The sequence below is a fragment of the Hippocampus guttulatus genome, chromosome 18 (genome assembly GCF_054856545.1).
Source record: "Hippocampus guttulatus isolate MCC_2025c chromosome 18, RoL_Hgut_1.0, whole genome shotgun sequence".
Taxonomy (NCBI): domain Eukaryota; kingdom Metazoa; phylum Chordata; class Actinopteri; order Syngnathiformes; family Syngnathidae; genus Hippocampus; species Hippocampus guttulatus.
Genome location: NC_141278.1, coordinates 8,201,638 through 8,222,378, shown reverse-complemented (window position 1 = coordinate 8,222,378; position 20,741 = coordinate 8,201,638). Strand labels below are relative to the sequence as shown.

At 43.6% G+C, this 20,741-nt stretch overlaps 3 protein-coding genes across 7 annotated transcripts in view; all 3 read right to left on the bottom strand.

The window, feature by feature from the left end:
* pleca (plectin a) overlaps positions 1 to 6,878 on the bottom strand; it is a 67,184-nt gene extending 60,306 nt beyond the window's left edge. For 4 of the 5 annotated variants that reach the window (XM_086136173.1, XM_086136172.1, XM_086136175.1 and 1 more), the window contains exons 1-4: positions 6,631 to 6,877; positions 5,974 to 6,011; positions 4,459 to 5,184; positions 3,835 to 4,257 (exon numbers count right to left, since the gene is read on the bottom strand). In XM_086136173.1, the coding sequence (XP_085992299.1) occupies positions 3,835 to 4,257; positions 4,459 to 5,184; positions 5,974 to 6,011; positions 6,631 to 6,793 (1,350 nt within the window). In that variant the 5' untranslated portion in view covers positions 6,794 to 6,877. The other variant, XM_086136188.1, reaches the window with a different exon arrangement.
* Positions 6,879 to 7,606: 728 nt separating this feature from the next.
* Positions 7,607 to 13,264, bottom strand: eif3eb (eukaryotic translation initiation factor 3, subunit E, b). The gene is made up of 13 exons (XM_086137392.1): positions 13,139 to 13,264; positions 12,301 to 12,418; positions 11,931 to 12,048; positions 11,809 to 11,851; positions 11,610 to 11,714; positions 10,822 to 10,947; positions 10,594 to 10,718; positions 9,809 to 9,935; positions 9,642 to 9,743; positions 8,663 to 8,772; positions 8,311 to 8,413; positions 8,091 to 8,225; positions 7,607 to 7,914 (listed from the first exon to the last, which is right to left on the bottom strand). Exons 1-13 carry the CDS (start codon positions 13,226 to 13,228, stop codon positions 7,876 to 7,878), a joined length of 1,341 nt encoding a protein of 446 aa, XP_085993518.1. The 5' UTR covers positions 13,229 to 13,264; the 3' UTR covers positions 7,607 to 7,875.
* A 3,310-nt stretch (positions 13,265 to 16,574) lies between these two features.
* On the bottom strand, positions 16,575 to 20,714 carry LOC147191000 (transmembrane protein 74). The gene is made up of 2 exons (XM_086136003.1): positions 20,506 to 20,714; positions 16,575 to 19,240 (listed from the first exon to the last, which is right to left on the bottom strand). The coding sequence occupies exon 2, from the start codon at positions 17,677 to 17,679 to the stop codon at positions 17,104 to 17,106; it is 576 nt and encodes a 191-aa protein (XP_085992129.1). The 5' UTR covers positions 17,680 to 19,240; positions 20,506 to 20,714; the 3' UTR covers positions 16,575 to 17,103.
* Between the last annotated feature and the right edge of the window lie 27 nt (positions 20,715 to 20,741).

The following is a 20,741-nucleotide window of genomic DNA, read 5'->3' as shown; positions in this document are numbered from 1 at the left end:
AAGATTTTTTACGCATTTTGCAAGCTCCAGGAGTTTCATTTCAGCGCTAACCTATCGCGTGACCGAGAAGCGCGCCTTGACCTGCGTCAAGAATGACATTCTGTAGACGGTTGTAACGGAGAATCATGTAAATTTTCGAAATAAAACATCTTTCAGATTCCGAAATGAATAAAACGGAAGTAATGTAAGTCATTAATTTTTTTCTGTGCGGCCCGGTACCAAATGACCCACGGACCAGTACCGGACCGCGGCCCAGGGGTTGGGGACCCCTGCTGTAACCTGATAACATGAGAAGCTCTCCACTGCAGTAACCGCCGTGCCTCAAAGGGTTACATTTGGTTGACTGTCAACACAGCCACATTAGGACGACTTATAAGAGGGTGTGCACACATTTGCAAACAGTGTTTAACCACATCAAAGTAAAAATATGAAATTAACTTGACTATTAAATGACTACACATTTAGGATTAATTTATTGGATTAAATACTGTAATTGGTTATCATTTTGAATGTGTTGCTTGATTATAATTTTTTTTTTCTTTCTGCTCATGAGCAGAGTGTACTTGCGAATGCGCGTTAAGGACACTTCCGCCTCGACGGTGCTGAGTCACCGTCAGGCACAGAGCAACCACACTGCCTCGACAGGGCGCTGGCTGCACCATCACACGCTCTGTGATCGGATGAAGTGCCCGAACGGCATCTGTGCGCAACAACGACATCATATCTCCCGTGTCAAATTTCAAATCCCGCCAGACTCTGTTGCTAACATATTATAAGACTTATCTGTGGAAAATGTAATTAGAATACAGTTCATCTTGAAAAGGAAAAAAAAAAATCATTGGAATGGACATGATCTGGAGTAAGAGATGAACGGCTCGAGAACAAAACAATAGATCGAGAGATGTCGTAGAGAGCGATCTAGGATGCATAGCAAAATGGATCTCGTATAGACTGCAACAGAGTCATAAATTAAAGACGACCTAGCACTCTATTAGCTCGTCTCGAGACTAGCCAGTTACAGTCTGGCTGGATAGAGGAGATTAAACATACGGTAGATGAACAGATTCAGAAGAGAAATAATACTAGAACGGACTGGTAAACTACATACTATATTCTGGAAATATTGTAAATATAGCCGGAATGGACATAATGACTAGATTGGCCAAAAATAGAGCGAGAATAGATTTGGCAAGTGTAGTGAAAAAGGCAAAGATCCATAATGAATAGATCAATCTACATTGTAGGATAGGTCTACATGAGATGGATCTTAAATAGCTCACTAGACCTATAGTGCAAATGCATTGATTTATAATAGATTTCGAAGGATAACACTAGATTTCAATGAAATATCTTCAAAATTTACACCAAGCATGGAGCTTGAATTAACAGATAAGAACTGATAACCTTTATTCGTCCCACACTGGGGAAATTTGCAGTCTACAGCAGCAAAATTGTTTCATTGCACAAAATAAATGTTTCAGAAAGAACTGTACACAGTTCAATAAAAGTGCGATATGAAATATAGCATTAGCAATATATTTGTAGAATATAAATATACAATTATATATTTATAATAATAAATAAATAAAATAATAAAATAAATAAGATGAAGATTGACATGACATATCTAGAAGAGTGGGAAATTCGGCAGCTACAATGACTAAATAAAGCTCTTTTTTTTGGTTTGGTATTTATAATGTCTCTCAGGATAGTATAGCTGCACAGATGTGGAAGGCAGAGCTCTAGACTACAATGATTAGATGCGGAATAGCTAGAGAGCAAGTGTAAGTGATCGAGACCACGAGTCAAAACACCCAGCATGGATGAATCTCGGATTAATCAACGCAACTAAAATAGCTGGCCAGGTAGACCTAACAAAAATGGTTCTAGAACAACCAAACGAGTTAAAATAATTCGACCATTGATGACGTGACAGGATTATGTCTTTCTTTTAATTTATTATTATGGTAACAAAGACGCAGAGATCAAGACGACATAACTCCAGGGTGAAATAATTGTCTGGAGAATAGCGAGATCGAGCATAGTTGCGGCAAGAAAAAAACAAGACAGTTTTCCAGAACTGGCTTGCATGAGATTGTGCAGGTGTACCTAATGAAGTGACCTGCAAGTGTGCCGCACGCGTCACTCGCAGAACTTAAAGGGAAACTCGTCAACATTTAACACATCCCAAAATAGCCACCACGTGATTTACGTTAGTCTACATTATGAATACTTTTCACGTCCATTACGAATTCATAGCGCGTTCTAAGTGGCCTCAACGAGGCCGCCCTGCACCTGCAACCCCCCCCCCCCCCCACCTCCACCCCTTTCTACGCGTCCGAACCGACACCGAACCTGCCCACGTCATCACCATACTCACGGTCGACATGTCCGCAGGAGTGGCGGTGATGGGGTTGGTGGTGGTGGTGGTGGTGGTGGTGGTGGCGGCGGCGGGGGGGCCACGCAAACAGTGCGTTAACAAGCGTCGCATGCAGAACTTGATGGCACACCTCAAGGCGCCCTCATCATATTCTCTGCAGCAGCAGCAGCAGGAGCGGCGGCAGCGGGAGAGGAGGCGCGCATGCGCACTGCGCGATTTATTTATTTATTTATTTAAAGGGCGGGGGGGGGGGGGGCGTCCGGCACTGAACCCAACGCAAAACATAACACAGTGTTATTTGCGCTACACTGGCGCATACATGAACATGACGCGACAAGCGTGTTTGACAGGCATGATAGTTCCAGAACGGACAGAAACACAATCGAAGTATTCCGAATATAATAGTTGCGATCAGTGACTTTCGGACTTGGGCCTTCAGTGGCTATTTAAGGATCTTTTGAATTCACAGCAATGTATGAGCTTGACCGATATACCTATTCTCGATCCATCGTAGTACGCTAGACTTATTCAGACTCGAGTTAGCTATTCATAGCACGCCGGACTCCAAATCTTATCTGGGTCACTGCACCTGAATCAACGTTTCAAATTTCCAGCAGAAAACATAACAAACTAACAAAAAAAGATACCATCGACAAATAAGGTTCAGGACTCTGTTGTGATCTTCCCTCCATAATTCAAATATAAATGAGTGAATTTACTTTTGGCCTGCAGAGGATGTGGTGAGGCAACTTCCTGTGGACCATGTGACTTGTGGAATGATGCCAATTTTAAAATACAAAATCAGTTTCATGTGGAGAACGCTTTGCATTGCAAATAAAACTATTTTATATTTCCTGCGGACGCAAAGGCCACCGACTCAGTGGAATGGCCATCCAGCCCAATTTTTCTGATATGAAACAAATGAGACAGAGACAAATCTTTTCAAAACTTTCGCTATCATTAACATGACCTAACCAATCACGTTCTAACTCGAGTTGAATGGGAGTGAGCAGTGCCTTTGATTAACCACAAATCAATTTTAGGTGTTATAGTCAGCTTTTTTTTTGGGAGAGGGGGTTGAGACAAATCGCATGCTTTTCGAGAACAGTTTTTTCCCCTCCTCGCTTCTAAAAAAGTATGTAAACCACGTAAGAAAAGAACACTAAGTTCAGCCAGGCGAAACAAAAGTTGTCGTGCTGGGCGAGGTTACATAATGAGCGACCCATGTGTTTGTGTGTCATGGTGTGAATGGACCACTGTGTGCTGCTCCACTTTTGTTCCCATCGAGTCCGCATGCCATCACGGCATCTCGTGCCAGTTCCGTGAGACCGCCATCGACATCCCTGAGGGACCAGCTTTTTAAAAAACGATTCGAGTCTAATGATATCAGACGGCACAGGTGTCGCGAATGTGTCCAGTGAGTGTAAACATTTAACAACCCGATGACAGCTCACCTTCTGTGGTCGCCGCCTCCTCCTCCTTTTCCCAGATGGGGCTGAAGCCTCCAGGGAAGAGGCCTCAGATTCCTTCAGAGGCACTTCTATAACTTCGTGGATCACCTTCAGCTCCACCGTCTTGACCGGCTTCACCTTCTTCACCTCTTGGATCACCTTCACCTCCTCCTCCATTGTTTTCTTCACCTCCTGGGTGATCCTCGCCTTGACTGTCTTTGGCTTCTTCACTTCCTGCGGCGTCACCGTCAATGTCTCCTTGGCCTGTTGATCGTTCTTCACCTTGTCCTTCATTGTTTCCTTTACCTCCTTCACCTTTTTGACCAGTTTTGCCTTCTTCAAGTCCTCCTGGACCACAGTCACCGTTTCCTTGGCCTGCTGGATGACCTTCACCTTGTCCTTAATTGTTTCCTTTTCCTCCTTCACCTTTTTGACCGGTTTTGCCTTCAAGTCCTCCTGGACCACAGTCACCGTTTCCTTGGCCTGCTGGATGACCTTCAACTTGTCCTTAATTGTTTCCTTCACCTTTTTGACCAGTTTTGCCTTCTTCAAGTCCTCCTGGACCACAGTCACCGTTTCCTTGGCCTGCTGGATGACCTTCAACTTGTCCTTAATTGTTTCCTTCACCTTTTTGACCAGTTTTGCCTTCTTCAAGTCCTCCTGGACCACAGTCACTGTTTCCTTGTCTTTCATTGTTTCCTTCACCTTTTTGACCGGTTTTGCCTTCTTCAAGTCCTCCTGGACCACAGTCACTGTCTCCTTGGCCTGCTGGACTACCCTCACCTTCTCCTTCTTGACTGACTCGGGCTTCTTCACCTCTTCCTTTGCTTCCAGGACTACCTTCGCCTCCTTCCTGTTTTTGCTTTCCTTAGAGTCCAGGATGTCGTTTGACTTTTTGATAGGTTTCACATTTTCCTTTCCGTCTTCCTGGACAACCAGCTTGCCCCCCTTCTGCATAATTTCCTTCACTTCCTGGATGGACTTCTTGACTGCCTTTGGCTTCTTCACATCCTCCCAGGGTGCCTTCACTTCTTTAGTCATTACTTTTGCCTCCTGTACAACGTCGTTGTCCTTAACATTTGCCTTCTTGATCTTCTCGGTCATTGTTTTGGTCTCTTGGATCACTTTCAGTACCTTCTCCTTTACCTTCTTTGCTACCTCCACCTTATGGATCACCTCCTGATCCACCTCCACCTTCATCTCCTTTGATTTTTTGACTTCCTCCTCTTGATGCTTCTTCACATCCTTTGCATTCGGGACCACCTTGGTCTCTTTTGCCTTCTCCGTCTTGACCACTTTAATTGCCTTTGCTTGAATGGTCTCGGCATGCTTCTCTTTGTGCTTTTTCCTCCTCTGAAACATGACAAAAAGTCGCCACTTAGCACGCTGTTTTTTTTTTGTTTTTTTTTGTCGCTTGCATTTTTTTTTAACTTTTACTGTCAAGAAAGTACTATTTCATTGGCATTCTACAGAATTCTAAAAGCCAACACCCCGGTTGAACACAATGGGAGGGTCTCGACATCTTGTTCTGTGGACTGTATGTTTCTGCGGGAATGTTGTACAATATTCCGACTGTTAACCGTGGCATTTGCACACACACGCCTTTCATTCACTGACGTCATTTTGATGGACGGGCACAAAAAAGCCTGTTGCTCCCATTGTGTCATGTGTGTACGCCGTGACATTTTTGATCTTTGTTCATATGTTAGCGCCGCACAAACGGCTTCGCATATGCAGGCATGTTGAAAGGTCATGCACACACACTCACTCAGCAATCCACTCTTTGATATTTTATATTTATTTGCCCAGCAAACTGGCAGCAAGGTGGTCCTCACAGTCCCGACAAATAAATAAATAAATAATCTAACTTCACTCTTAAGTTTGTAGATGATTTTAAATGTTGTACTTTAAATAGCACTTCGAGTTACCTTTTGTATGAAATGCAAAAAATAAAGCTGTCTAGCATTAAATGTTATTTCATTTGGAGGACAGTTGACAGGAGGGCGGTTTGAGACGGGGATGGTGGTTTTGTTATGTCATCAGGCCGCGGGAAGACAACTGGGGCCAAGTACAAGTGAGCAGAGACCTCTAAAGTCCAAAAGGAGGCATTACATTATGATTCCGAGTCAACGCTGGTCTCACCTGAGCGGGACCTTTGGATCCGGGCGGCTTCACCATCACTGTGTGGGAGGGGGACAAAACAAACAAGTTTACTACTTTTACTGAGCAAAAGCAGATATTCCACATCTCACTGCACACCAATGAACAAAAACATCACCAAAAGGTTTTATTCTGTTCAGTCTTTATTTTGCATTCAGTATTTGGCTCTTTAAATAAAGTATTCATGGCCGCAGGTTAATTGTAACTTCAGCTATCGCATCGAGGAGCGTTTATTTGTTGTGCTTGTCACTAAGTCACTGGCATAGTAAGATGAACAAAGACGCATTATTCATAGTAAATAATTTATGGTCCAATGAAGTCAAATTTGTTCATTTCCTGCAGCACACCCGATGATGCCTCCAGCGCATTCGTGGACGGCAATTACTGCATTTTTTGAACGCTTACAAGTCTCGCAGAACTATCTTTGTGTATATTTTTATTGTAACTGTAAGCGTGACAGAGCCATTGTACACACCCCAGCCGTCCAATCAGCATATTTCCAACCACAAAGTGGAAGCAGAAGCAATTCGGTGGCAGAAAAAAAAAGAAAACCCCAACAAAGTCGCGCAAGCGAGTTAGAGTGGAAACAGAAACAGCCTATCACGTGGCGCGGGATGGGAGGGGGAGTATCCACCCTACCTTCCAGGTAGCGCTCCATGGAAGCCGAGGAAGAGCCGTGGTTCCACGTGTAGCAGCAGAAGGAAAAGAACCACACCAGTAGCGAGGCCAGCACCAGCGCCAAGATCCATAGGATCCGGACCACAGCCGGGTCTGTCGCCACCCAGGATGTCAGCGGGTCCATGCTCGCGCAAGTCACTCGGTAGACGAAAGGAGCAGAGGACTCGAGTCAGGAAGTAGCAGGGAGGCAGGCCGAAGTGCACGCTGATGGATTCCAGCTGCCGGGGCCCACGTCAGCTGCAAGGAAACAGAAGAAAAGAGGAGAGGAAGAGGCGTGGATAGCAGCTGGCATGGCCATCGGCCCCTCCTCTTTGACACATCAGAGGGAATCCTCACTTGAGGAAACAAGTCACAAAAAAATGCACCTGACGCACTTTTCCCGCTAACACAACACATGAATTGACTGCAAGTGTTCAGCAAACCGGTTTGGGTAATAAAAAGTCCCATGGTTTGCTGACGCCAAAGCTTGGTAACCGGTTTCACTGGACATCAAGGCAAATATTTGCCTGCGGAAGGTGGATGCAGGTCAGGTTTATAAACAGTGACACTTAATATTATAAAGGTGTGGTTATAGTAACAGTCTCACGCTTCATGCATTTGATTTAGCCCTAAAGCAGGAGTTGACAGCAATACACTTCCCTCTGATGGAATAACAAAGGTGTCCCAGTATCGATGAGTGAAATAGTACTCAATAATCAACAGTCCCACATTTGGAGACGTCAGCAGAAAAGCCAGACGACAGACGTTGGAATGCTGCAGCCGGTGATAACTGGGGAAACATCGCCATCTAGTGGACGAAAGTGAAACAAACTTGTACCCAGCTCTGAGGAGAAACCCGGACACCGAAATCCTGCAGGCAGCGAAAAAAATTGATACAACATCAACACGTATTAGGAATCGACAGGAATGCATGAAAAATGAAAAAAAACACATAGGGTTTGTTTTCCAAAGAGGAAAAAGCTTTAATGTCATATTAACTGCTTTCAGACTATTGACCTGGGGAAAAAAAAGAAATCCAACAACAATAAGAAAGGTGACACATTTGAAAGGCCAACAACCCAATTGTGTGACGCCCGCTTCAAGCAGCCAGTTGGAATGACGCAGGCAGATAAACCAAGTGTGGGAATCCGGTTAAAAGTTGTGTGATTATTTTCCAAGAGCCATTGGCCTCCTCTTTTTTGATTTTTTTTTTAAGGTTTTCCTTTTTTAGTAGAATCCAGAGTCTTGAGCGGCCCAGTTTGGCGTCTGTGGAAACCAGATGAGACAAAATGGATACAAGTACAAAGGCACAAATTGAACTCTTGCACACAATTCTAATGTCAGTTTGCAGTCTATTTATTATTTAGACGACTAATAAAGGCAATGAATTATTTTTTGGGTGGCCCTGCTAGTCACGAGCACATTGTTGTGCTCTGCCGTACCTCATTCCTGTTGCTGTGAGCCACCTTCTTCTCGATATTCATGGCCAGCATTTGGCTGCGGAAGGACAAGCTCTTGGTCTTCTCGATGACCTGCTGGTAGGGCGACACGGCATTGTTGCCCATCACCACGTGACCCTGCGACAGACACACACGCACAAAACACGGCAGGTGAATAGCGAGGTTGCAGACCTTTGCTGCAGAGTGGGTTTTCGTTGCTCACCAGCTTGGAGTCGATCTTGGCATCCAGCCGGGCATTGCGGATCAGGTTGACGATCCACCTCTCCGCCTCCTCGGGCGTCATGTTCAGCTTGTCGGCCAGCATGCTGTTTGTGAGAAAACAAAACAAAACAGATGAGTCAGTAAAATAATGCTCCACATGTGAACTTTGTGTTGAATAATTTAACTACTGAAGGACTCATGATTGTGTCAATGGAAAGAGCACTGCGTTGATGCTTTTTGATCATCTCCATTTTAAGCGCTTTGTCGCCATCCTGTGGCCAACTGTGTGCCATTACAAATCCCAGTGAGGGGTGGGGTGGGGTGTGAATTATTCAGATTGTCACTATCCGCACTTGATGCTGATGCACTGATGGATGCGGCAGAAGGTCTCGAAGATGAAGAGGCGAGCGTTCTCAATGAAGTCCTCCAGACACGCCACCAGGAAGAAGTCATTGACGAGAACCTGGAGAACGACATCGGCAGCTCAGAAGTCAACCAGAATGCTTCATCAACATTTGAACAAATTCCACCTTTTTCTAGGGAGTATGAGTACGCATTTAATGTTTAGATTTCGATAGTCTAATAGCATACTTGCCCTAGTCATTTTTAACTAACTGTACCCCATCAAAAATCCCTAACATGCTTCCTAAAAAAAAAAAAGGAGGGCGAGGATACAACGGAAACCATTAAAAAATATATATAAAATTGAGTGGCATTGATTTTAACTACGAAATTGCTATCCAATGAAATCTGACTCATTTTCACATTTTGCGAATTCTCTTTTCATTTATAATAAAGGGAATTATTTTTTTTTGCACAAAACCCTCAAAACTTAGAGAAATGCTTTAATTTGGACAAAGACCAAATATGGCTTTCCCCCCCAAAACACAATTCAATCTTGCAAAGCCTTTACGGTTTCTCAATTTTTGCAAAAAGTCTTTCAGTCCTAAAGTCAATTCTGCATTAAGAAAAAGAAATCTTCATCAACAAAACAACCAAGCTTCCACAAAGACCTTAGAAACAAGAATCCTGTAGGCAAAAAAGACAAATGACAGCCCAGGGGACGCGCGCAAGTCGTGTGTGACAGGACAAATGAAGCACTTCGCTACCACAAAAATTCTAAAAAAGCAAATCCCAGCCAAGTACAAAGTGGTCCCAAAGCGGCGCATCCAAACTGCAGGCTGGCCCCAAAGCTGACAGCTGTTCCGCTTAAAAAATATATATCTGAATTCGAGAAGGATTTATTGACTGGATTTGGTGCAGCAGCCTCAGTCAAAGTTAAAGAGTGAACGTGCATTCGTGGCGGAGAAGACGCAAGAAATGCTCTCTCACCGACTCGCACTCCCTCAGCTTCTTCTGGGCGCTGTCAAAGTCAAAGTTGACGTAAAGGCACTCCACAAACTCCGTGATGGGGTCTTTGTACGTGTACGACTCCTGCGCAAACACAACCGTAATGAATCACCGTTCCGGACGGGTTTGGTCAAATAATGAGGTTTTACCTGCTGGATGACCTTCACCAAGTCCTTGAGAACTTGTCTGCGCTTGCGCACGTCCTTGTTGGTGATGACGGCGGTGGTCAGGTAGCGCAGGATATGCGGGCACATGGTCTGGATGGCGTTTAAGTACCTGGAGGGGGATTGAGGAAGTATTTGCTGATTTACAAATGGATAGCAAAAGTCTACACACCTCAGCTGAAATGTCATGGCTTTTGGCGATTTCAAAAAATTTGGACCAAGATAGAACCTTTTTCTACCATTAACATGACCGATAACCTGCATAAATAGTTTGAAAAATATACACCTTTTTGAGTGTAAATAAAAACAGGTAATATGGTTGAAGAAACCAATCAGATTCAAACTCAGCGAAGTCCGAGGCAGCGCACGTGCGTCAATATTTCAAGTGATGGATACGCACCAAGTTCAAGTAGGCTTTTCCCGACATTTATTTGCTGACATTCACTTGAATTAATTGCAGTGAGTTAATCGGTTACATTTATGTAGCTCCAGTTACCCAGCTCCTGTTAGTGCCTCCGATTAACCCCAAATAAAGTTCAGCTGTTCCACTGGGCCTTTCCTGACATTTTCCTTTGGCGCTGGAGCAGGAAGGTTTGGTGGTCACACTGACAGATATTTGGAACTATTAACAATGCCCGCCACCTTCACATTAATGAAAAAAAAAAGTGATCAAATTATTCATTTTGGCCTCGTTTTGAGAACATGACCTGCTGATTTGAACGCGGGTGTGTCGACTTCCTATAGCCACTGCATACACAGCAAGGACTCACTGAGGCTGGTAGAGGAAGAGCTCGATAATGTTGTCCCGGCCTTTGGGGTGGTTGAAGAACACAAAGAGGGACCAATGGATGAGCCAGGTCCTCTGCTGGAGCGACTGGAGAGGAGAGCTCACCGACTGTGCAGGGGGGGGGGGGGGGGGGGGGGGATGACAAAATGCAACTGAAAATTGAGGACACGTTGTGGTAAGAAACACACCAAAAATAGTTTCTTTCACTCACATTGTTGTCAATGGTCTCCCTGAGTCGTGTCAGGTCCTCCATGGCGGCCTCCCAGTTCTGCATCAAGATCTCAGATGCCAGCTTACCCCAAAGAGAACTCAGAGCGTTCCTGTCGGTTGACGGAACCTGAAAGAAGAGCCCAAAACTCAATGTATAGATGACTTAAGTCTACACATCCCACTTGAGGTTTTGGTGATATCAAACAATAAGAAAAATCATTTTAAAAAAAAATCTTTACATCCAATAACTTGACATAGCCAAGAGCATTTGTTTCAGGAGGGAAAATAAAAATAAATGAGTAAAATAAATAACGTGGTTTGGAATTAACCAGTCAATGGGAGTCAGCACAAACATGTCCCCATTACAGGTGAGTCTGATTCACCCCAAACAAACCTGAGCTGTTCTAGGAGGCTCTTCCTGACTTTTGGGCTTTGTGCTAACAGTGACTGCTCACAAACAGTTAACTCATTCAGTAACCAATTCTAGACCCCCCCCCCTTTTTTTTTTACCCGAAGTCTTGGAAAAAGTGAAAACAAAAATAAGTATCTGGGGTTGAACGCGTGGAGTGTGAAAAGACAAATATGTCTTTGGGAGTGAATGAGTTAATTTCTTCATCCTGTGGGTGTCAACTCTTTACCATTATATGCCTAAGAATGGTAATAAAGTTTGGATTGGGCCAGCGATACATTATTTCCTACGGGAACGCAGCTTTTAAGTGTGAGCAAATCATAGAGGAACAATGTTTGACTGTTTTACTTTGAAATAAATATTTGTTTTTCTGTTCTTACCAGCACACGGAAAAAGTAGAGGTACTCGGCCGCACCAGAGTAGTTTCCACACTCATACTGGAACTTGGCGTATCTGTACAGAGTGTCCAGGTACTCTTGGCGGAACTAAAATCATTGCAAAATTGTTAAAAATGAACAGGGATAATTCGCATCACTTTCAGAAAATGTGTGAATGTTGCGAATCAATTGAAAAACTCACATTGTGTTTCTCTGAAAGATAGTCGAAGAGCATCCTCCCGTCTCTGTCCAACAAATGTCAAGTTAAAATCCCACCGCTGATTCACTAAACAATCCTGTCTACAAACAATATTTCAGAAGGACCTGGTGGACTGCATCTGCCTCGTTGTCTCGGGGTCCTCAAACATCTTGACAATGGGCTCCGTCTCTGATTGGAGCTGCTTGAGCTGAGCCACCACAGTGCCTCTCTTCTCCCTCAAGGCTACAACGAGGACAGTTTTCATCGGTAGCACACAGAAAAAGCACATCGAGAAATCTCCTGGCGCTATTTGTATAGCCATGTTAGTAAAAGTCGTGCATGATGGGACACACTGAGAACGACAGAATGAAAAAAAAAACATCCTGACCATGAAAATCGTCACGCCTTTTGTCAAATTACATCATTAGTTGATAAACTGTATATTGTTTTTTTTTGGGGGGGGGGGCAGATGCATATAGCCCCGTGTCTACTTACAATGCGGGATCTCCTTGTCGGGATAAAGGGTCTTGTACACGTCCATGGCAAAATCCACCATGTTGGTGTCGCTGAGAAGGTCCAGCTTGCCTTGGAGAAGCTCCTTTTCATTGTAGATCTGTTGTGAGCAAAACCAAAGTGCTGTCCGTTAAAAACAATATTTGCAACCGCATCCACATACGATGATTCAATTTCACGAATGTCGGCTAATTAAAGTTTGATAGGCTAAAGCTAAAGAGGATAAAGCTAAAGATGGCATAAAGTATGCTCAGTTACCATCATAGCTGTTTTTTCAGAATTTGTCATATATTGGTCCAGAAGTGTTTTCATGCACTTGTTTCCACGAAAAAAAATCAATTTGTACCAAGATGAGTGGAACTTTGTGATCCTATTTTGTGCAAGTTTTGTCATAATTCTACAAGCCCTTTCAGCACGTGGAGTCATGTTCTTATTCAGTTTCTTACAAGTAGGTTGCGTACGGTTATATTTGAACAATATTTTGTCTTTATAGGGCTTAACTCCTAAAAAAAAATGCCAGCTGCTCCAGTACACACAAATTAGGCTAAGCTAACAGGACGACAGTGCATCCCTTGGCGTCAAATTGCGGTATATTACAGGCATGGAGCTCACATGGAAACATTCTAAAACGTCAATCTAATTGATGAAGTGCTAAAATGAATACATCTACTTTTTAGCATCAGCTGCTTTACCAATGTGACTGTTAGCTAACGCGAACTCAGCCACGGTGGGTGGCTTTATTCGCATTTCCAGGACCAAAACGCCAAATAAAAATAGCTACGATGAATCTAAACGTCATCTGACAGGGAAATCGACGTACCTCTTTCACGGAAAGGAATTCCAGAAGTGGAAAAACCAAATGCCGGTCGAGAAAATGTGCTATCTTAGTGGTGAGATCGTAATCCGCCATCTTGGCTGCTTTGAAAAGAGGAACTTTATTGACAATGAGAGTGGAAGACAGAAGTAAATGATGACGTCACATACAGTCCCTCCTGGCTTCCTTTTTTTCTTCTTTTTTGTTTAAACGTTTATAATGTGTATGTATTGGTAGCACGTTCGTTTTGTTTTCTGTTTGCTGAGAATTGTATTCTGACTTGTTCAATAAAGATTTTTTTTAAAAATCGTAAAAAAATGTAAATAAAATAGCGACACTTTACTATTAACATGTTTTAATCGGAAATCGTTTTTCTTTCTTTCTTTTTTTTGTTTTCAAATTAATATTGATCATCTTTTTGGGCTTCAGCAACAAAACAGTTCATAACCATTTCAAAGCAATACATTTAGTACAAAAGGATATAGATATGGGAAATATTGAAGGTAGTTCTCATATTCTGATTTTATTTTTGAAACCACAGGCAACTCCACCGCCTGACGACTGACAAATGCAGAAACCCAACAAACATAAACTTTGACTTTCCTTTTCCAAACTTCCATGGAGTTTAATCGAAAACATATTGGGTCCACATGGTGGATTTTACCTTGACCTAACCCTAAAATTTCTTGGTGGTGGTCAACTTCTACTAACCTCCCTTACCAATATGTAAATAAAGTTCAATGGGGAAATTACAAAGAGTTACCGGAATTGTGGTTGGCAACAAGAGCAAGAGCGGCAACAAGGAACGTCAGAAACCATGACGACTGCCCAAAGTCAAGATCATTAACTGCTGTCTCATCACTGTCTCACTTTTCCTATTTCAGTGGAAAATGGTCCATTTTTAGATTAATTGTAGTCTGTAAAAAAAAACACACACAAAAAAAACACTGATCAGTACAGAAGCTATGACAAACAGGATTGGCTCCACATTTAAAGTTGCAAAACAAAGCACTTGAATGAAACACACAAAACAACAGCAAGGGTAAAAATGCTACCCACTATATCCATCTGTTGCATAATGTACTCCTCTCGCATCGTGCAAGCTTGCAGGTGGCGGGGCTGTGTCAAAGATGGTTAATTTCCATGCTGTGACAGCATTTTTAGAGCGAAAACTGCATGGGAGGGAAGACGGCGTGTCCTGGGGACGCTCCTGCAACTTCCCACTCAGTGCTCGCCAAATGATTATGACTCGAGCTGAAAACATGCTGCAGCGTCTTAGGTGTGCTGGCGGGCGACGCTGATAAAACTCTTTCCCCAGGTTTAAGTGACACTAAGAATAAAGTGTTGGCGGTGTTATGAATGCCAAGGGGGCCAGTCACTTCAAGCGGTGCTACAGGAAGGAGTGAAAAAGTTTTTTGTGCAAGTCACATGACTCATGGGGTGAATTTAGGGTGACATTCAAGTTATTTATACTTGATTGTGTTGACTATTAAAAGCAAAACACTTACATCTCCCAAAAGTTCTTATCTATGACTTTAATATGAGATATGACTCTTTGGTCAAAAAAAAAAAAAGCATTGGTGGAAGATGAAGCACATTCGTGTGGGTCTCTCTCATCCTTATTGTATCATGCACATATGTCACAATAAGGGGAAAAATAAAAATGGAGCACGTGTGTGCCTCACCAGTGCAGCTTTTCGGCGTTGTCGTTCAATGATGTAAGAGGAAGGAGAGGCGCTTGCAGAGGCTTTAATTGGTGTCTTGGGTTTGCTTTATCAGGGGAGTGTCGCTGACATGAAATCAAACCTGTGAGGGAAAAACCCCCCACAAAACATCCTCTCACACACCTGGCCTAGAGGCCTGTTGAACTTGCGTTAATGACTTCGTCAATAACGCTTAAGATGTGGTCGCGTAGCAACCGAAGGCTCCCGCCAAAAGGGGAAAGCCACCCAGCTCATGGGGGGGGGGGGGGGGGTGTTTTTAAATAAGACAGATAATAGAGCAAAAAGCAAGTAGGGAATAAAATCACCCGCCTCATCGTTTATCAGCTCCATTCCTTGCGCTCAGGGGAAGGATTTAAAGTGCAAATCCTGCACATGAGAAGCCCTCGACTTTTAAGAGGCGATATCCGTCGGCTTCACGAAAATGCTGACAAATTCTAGCAGGTATTTATGCTTTCTGTTAAAGGAGATACACACAAAAAAAAAAGTTCCCAGATTTCTTTCTATCGCCTCGAGAACTGTCTGTGTCGCCACCACATTTTCACAGCTTTCCCGCAGAACAGTTCACTTCTTCCTTTTCTCTAAAACGTCGACTTAGGATCACTCACTAAATACTAGGAGGCAATGTTTCCATTTTAAATTAGCACATCGTAGTTTCATAGAGACAACGAGGTTCAAATTGACCCAGAATATTCTGTGCGATGATGGAAAATGAGCAGTACGTTAAGGGTTAGACCACCCACAACATTTGCCTCGTGGCGACCACCGGCTGAGGCACTGCCCACATACTGTACATGTTCTTTCTCCTTCTTGCTTGCCATTGTCGCGGTGGAAGCAAAGCAGTCAGGACATTACCATAGCAACGAGGTCGGCCTGTTGCTACGGGGAAACCAAGGCGAAGGAGGCTAGGAAGAGGCGGTGCGGGAGCGCACGGCGGAGGATGACACCTTTATTTTAACACTTGCTTTTTCCTTGACTGGTTAGTATTGAGTTTGATTGTTCAAGTGTCGTGGAATGAAGTGCGCAATCATTTGTTTTCGCTCAGTCAAGTCTTCCTCGATCAGCTTTTCAATGCAAACGCAAATACTCAAAAGTTGCCCCCTTTCACTTGTCATCATCAGTGTGTGTGTTTTAAGTTCTCCTCAGGTTGTCTCCGTCGTACGTTTGGGATCCAAAGAGCCTTTTAAGATGATTAAATGTCGAAACTGGATGGCGCCTCAGGAGCTCTAAGTGCATTTATTGCGCTGTGCGGCTCCGTCAATAGAATGAAAATATGTTTCTCCATCCCAAAGTGCTTTTAACGTTTACACTACCGGTAGTTTGTTTCGAGGAGCTTCTCGCGTAAAAGAAATACATTTTCAAGTTATGCGAAACGATTCTTGTCCTTTATCAGCATGATGATAAATGATTATACTTATCGCAAATCATCTTTCCCCTTTGAAATGAATGCAAATGCTAGTAATGCGTCCTAGCATCTCATTAAAAACTAAAACGTACACAATATTCTACTTTATGAAAACATACAATAATTTAATGATATCATTAAATAGGATGCAAGAATTAATCAGTTATTGCCTATCTTCTATGAGTCCATACCGACCAATAATAAACATTATTTCTGTTTGTGAAGATGAGATTGCAGAGTTGACCTGTAAACCAACAACAGAAGTGGACCAAGAAGGGCACCCTGAGGTAACAGACACGTGCTGATCATAAATGCAAACGTTTCAACGTTTTTATTGAGGCAGACTTAGATGCCCATGAGAGACTGCAACATTGAATGCAGTCATAAACACACACACACACACACACACACAAAACATTAATATCGTACATTTCCGAGGTTAATGAATTCCAACTGTGAGTCACAATCTTGCATTCAGTCGTTCGCTCGTTCTTTTGCCGACTTGTGAGTCATTAAAGTCTCCACAGGGACTTCAATGACGCAAGGGGCAACGTTCAGACACTTTGGGAAGGGGATTGTCTCCACTTGATATTGGTCTACTCTTCGGTCAAATCATTAGGCACAGCACACGTTTCAAATCTTATTCGTTTAACAATGTGGTTAGAGGCTTCAAAGTTTTTTTGGGGGGGTGAGTGTGCAATTGGGGTTTTAGAATGATGTAAGCACTGAAGCTTCAAAGTGTCAAATTCAAAATATTAGAAACAATGCTTAGTAAGGTGCAGTCTAAATACAGTGCAAGCCAATTATGACAACATTTTCATTTAAAAAAAAAAAGTTTTCCCGATTCAAAATTCAAACGAGTCATCAGCAGTGGCGGGCAAATTCGTGCCAGGGTCCGAGTGCCCCCGCCCAATGGCCCCATACAGATTGTGCTTGGCCGCGTGCGCCAGCGCCCTCCTGCGCATCATCTCCCACTTCCACATGGACGCCATGAGCAGGCTGGAGAGCAGCACGCCGCCCAGCGTGAGCAGGCACAGGCCGGCGATGACGCAGCGGTCCAGGTGCGCGTCCAAGCGCGCTCGCTGCTGCTGCAGCCGCTCCATCTCGCGCGCCGCCACACCGTCCGCCTCCACGGGGACCCGCGCGTCCCGAGGCACCGCGAACGAAATGGCCACCAGGGAGATGCCCGTCACCAGGCAGCAGACAGCTCCGATGAAGCCATAGTCCACGGAGCCCTCTGAGGACAGCTCCGAGTAAAGTTCCTCCTCCGCATCTTCCGCGCAGAATCCACTCAAGCAGTCCTCCGCTGGGTCTTCGCCCGTCAAAGGAGACTCATCCTCGGCTGGGCGCGGGTTCTCTCCTGCGGAGGGACTCGGTGCTCTGGCGCGCGACTGCGTCCCCGGGCTCGTGGTCACCCCCATGGAGGAAGGAGAAGAAAAAGAAGAAGAAGGAGGCGTGGATCCAAAGTTTGCAAAGTGGCGCTCATCTTAAGCGCGGTGCACGGAAGCGAGGAGGGAAATAAGAGGAGTCACGCCTCATTTGCACAATCTCCTCTGCCTCCGCCGCCTTGTCAATTAGTGGGGAGCGGGTGGCAGACCACTCCCACGAGCGCCACGGCATCCACGCGTATCGTCTCGTGGACACCAGGATGCGCCAGTCAGCAGTCAAATGTATGCGTGCTTTTATTGCAGCCCCCCGAGTTGATAGCTTATTTTAAAAAAACACTGTTGGATCCGGAGCGTACAGCCGTCATTTCAGAAGGAGATGATGGAGGGGTGGGGGGGGGGGGGGGGGTAGTGTTTGAACTAAATTCACTCTTGAATTAATTACAGTGTTTTTATTTGATTGTGAAACATGATTATTCACCAATTTCACAACGTAGAATTTATAAAAGAACGATGAGAAAATAAATCCCGATGATATGTATTTGCGTCTCATTCGACCAATTGGCGATGTTAGAAAGTAAAAATAAGCTCGAAAGGTTTATAAAAATGCCATCATGTGCGGGGGGGGGGGGTGATTTACAATGGATGGAAAAAAAAGGAGGATTTTCCACTTGCTGAGCATGTTACGGAAAGCCTCTTGAATGTGTGTGTGTGTGTCTGTCTGTGTCTTTTGCAAATGTGGGTTACACTTTGCCATAGGTCACAATTCTAAACGAGTTAAGTTCTGTCGTTCCGCTGCTGCCGCCTTCCTCCAAAAAGACAGAACACCCTAAACTGGGGGTCGGCAACACGCGGCTCCAGAGCCCCATGCGGCTCTTTAGCGACATCTAGTGGCTCCCTGGAGCTTTATAAAAAATGTTTGAAAATGGAAAAAGATTTTGACAGTAGGGTAATATAGCTCAAATAGATATCGATACATGTTGCAGCTCCGAAAAAGGAGAGCCGTGGTGTTGTTTTTTTAAAATGTACTTATGCTTTTAACAGTCTCGACAAACGCAGACACGTTTGCGTCCGACTGCATGCCTTCTCTCTTCAAGTTTAACTCGAGAGGCGTTCAAAGACCGCCTCTGAAAAAACGGAAATTCATGATCACTTCACTGACATTAAGAAAAGCAAATATAATGCACCAAAACAAAAAATAAAGTGAGGAAATCACAAAATAAATTCTATGGGGGCGTTTGTGAACACACAACAAAGGAATGAATAACATAAACAATTCTGAGACAGTCCAGTCTCCTACATACATACAGCATGCGTTTCCTTTCTAAGTTTTATAGAAGGCTTTTATTTTTTTGCGGCTCCAGACATATTTGTGTTTTGGTTTTTTTGTCCTATATGGCTCTTTCAACATTTTGGTTGCCGACCACTGCCCTTTCCTTCCGCTTTCATCCACAACCGGAGACGATGCATTGCTTACTTGAGCGTGCGCGGAGATGACCGGAGGACATTTTTTTGCGCTTTTCTGCTTCCTTTGGCATCTTGCTGCAAGTGTAAAAACACCACAAACTCACACAGCTTCCTTCCTTCCTTTTGGCAGCTACAAAAAAAAAAAAAAAAAAAAGAAGAAACGAATGAATGAATGAATACAAGGTTCTATTTTTAATAAAAATTTGCATTATTTTTTTTCGTTCAACTGAAATGCACTCATGTCAACGAATAAAACAATCTTACATACACTCGTGAATCATTCTCACACACACTATTGAAACACTCTTATATAAATTAATAAAATGGTCTTAAAAACGCGACACACACACACACCTGGAGGGCATCAGTCAGACATGGCATACATACACAAAATGTTGAAAGATGCCCGCGAAGACGCTTGAGCCATTCTTGGGCTCGTAAGTAAACATTGTGCAGTGTTTGATGAATAAGAAGCATGTATAAAATAATGAATCGTAAATATGCTTGCCTCATTTCGATGGCGACGTCACACAATTTGTGTCAAGAGCCCACAGAGGATCTTAAAAAAAACAAAAACGTGTGTGTGTGTCGGGGGGGGGGGGTAGCTTTTAGAAAAGGATCAGGATTTTATATGCAGGGGTTATGGACTGTCGAAAAAAATATATATTTTTGTCTTAAAACAGTAACCCAAGTTGGAAAGTGGTATAACCGCCCTTGCTGTTATTAAAAATAAACACAGGTGTGATTTTTTTTTCTAACAGTTGTTATAGCCACCTGGCTCAACAGCAGCCAAACAAAGAGTGGTCACAAGAATGTGATATTGATTTAAAATAATCAGGCGCTGACAAGGAAACTAAATTATCGGTGCAGATGGCAGCTGACTAGATAAAAATGTGCTGCCACACAGCACAACAGATTATTCGAGGGAGGGGGAGAGAGTGTGAGAGAGAGAGAGAGAGAGAGAGAGTGAGAGAGACCGTGCTGTTCATCTCTGTCCTGCAGGTGGCAGTAAAGCCCTTCTAGACATGTTGAGAACTACTTCCAAAAGGCACGACGAAAATAAAACAAATGTAAGTTGCGGGGTTCGTTGTTTTTCGGTGGATGGCTCTTCTTTACCGATGACAAAAGGAGAGATGGAATCCTTTAATGCAGTTGATTAAAAAGGGGGGGGGGGCGTCTGCATCGCAGCACGTTCAAGAACACAACTCTCGTAACTAAAATCACTTCCGGCTTCTCTTACTTTAACAGCCAATCACAACCTATCAACATAAAAACATGTCTAAGCAATTATTAAACAACAGAATATAATGTAGGTATGCTTAACATGAAATAATATGATGCTCAAACATAAAATGATAATTAATAATATAACATAAGCTTACACAAATATTGTACCTGCATGTTTTGGAAACCCGGGATGCTTTAGATGACCCCAACTTGGATGTAAAATTCCTCATTTTATACTTTTGTACCATCCTGCAGGGGAGAAGTCAGGTGGAGGCCTTTTGTTGTACGGGTCCACCTAAGAACCACAAAAAGAGACACTGATCGCGATTAAAGGCTAGTGTTTCCTATTTTCTTGATTTCTTTGCTGGCGTGTGTGTGCACAGTTGGTGTGTGTGGGAGCTTCG

What these genes read in the sequence shown, in the direction of transcription:
- eif3eb (XM_086137392.1), bottom strand. Translation starts at nt 13,228, where the DNA reads ATGGCGGATTACGATCTCACCACTAAGATAGCACATTTTCTCGACCGG. An exon ending in AGGCAGATGCAGTCCACCAG is followed by an intron (nt 11,852 to 11,930) that starts GTCCTTCTGAAA and finishes TTTGTTGGACAG; the next exon opens with AGACGGGAGGATGCTCTTCG. An exon ending in AGCTGAGGGAGTGCGAGTCG is followed by an intron (nt 8,773 to 9,641) that starts GTGAGAGAGCAT and finishes GTCGTTCTCCAG; the next exon opens with GTTCTCGTCAATGACTTCTT.
- LOC147191000 (XM_086136003.1), bottom strand. Translation starts at nt 17,679, where the DNA reads ATGGGGGTGACCACGAGCCCGGGGACGCAGTCGCGCGCCAGAGCACCG.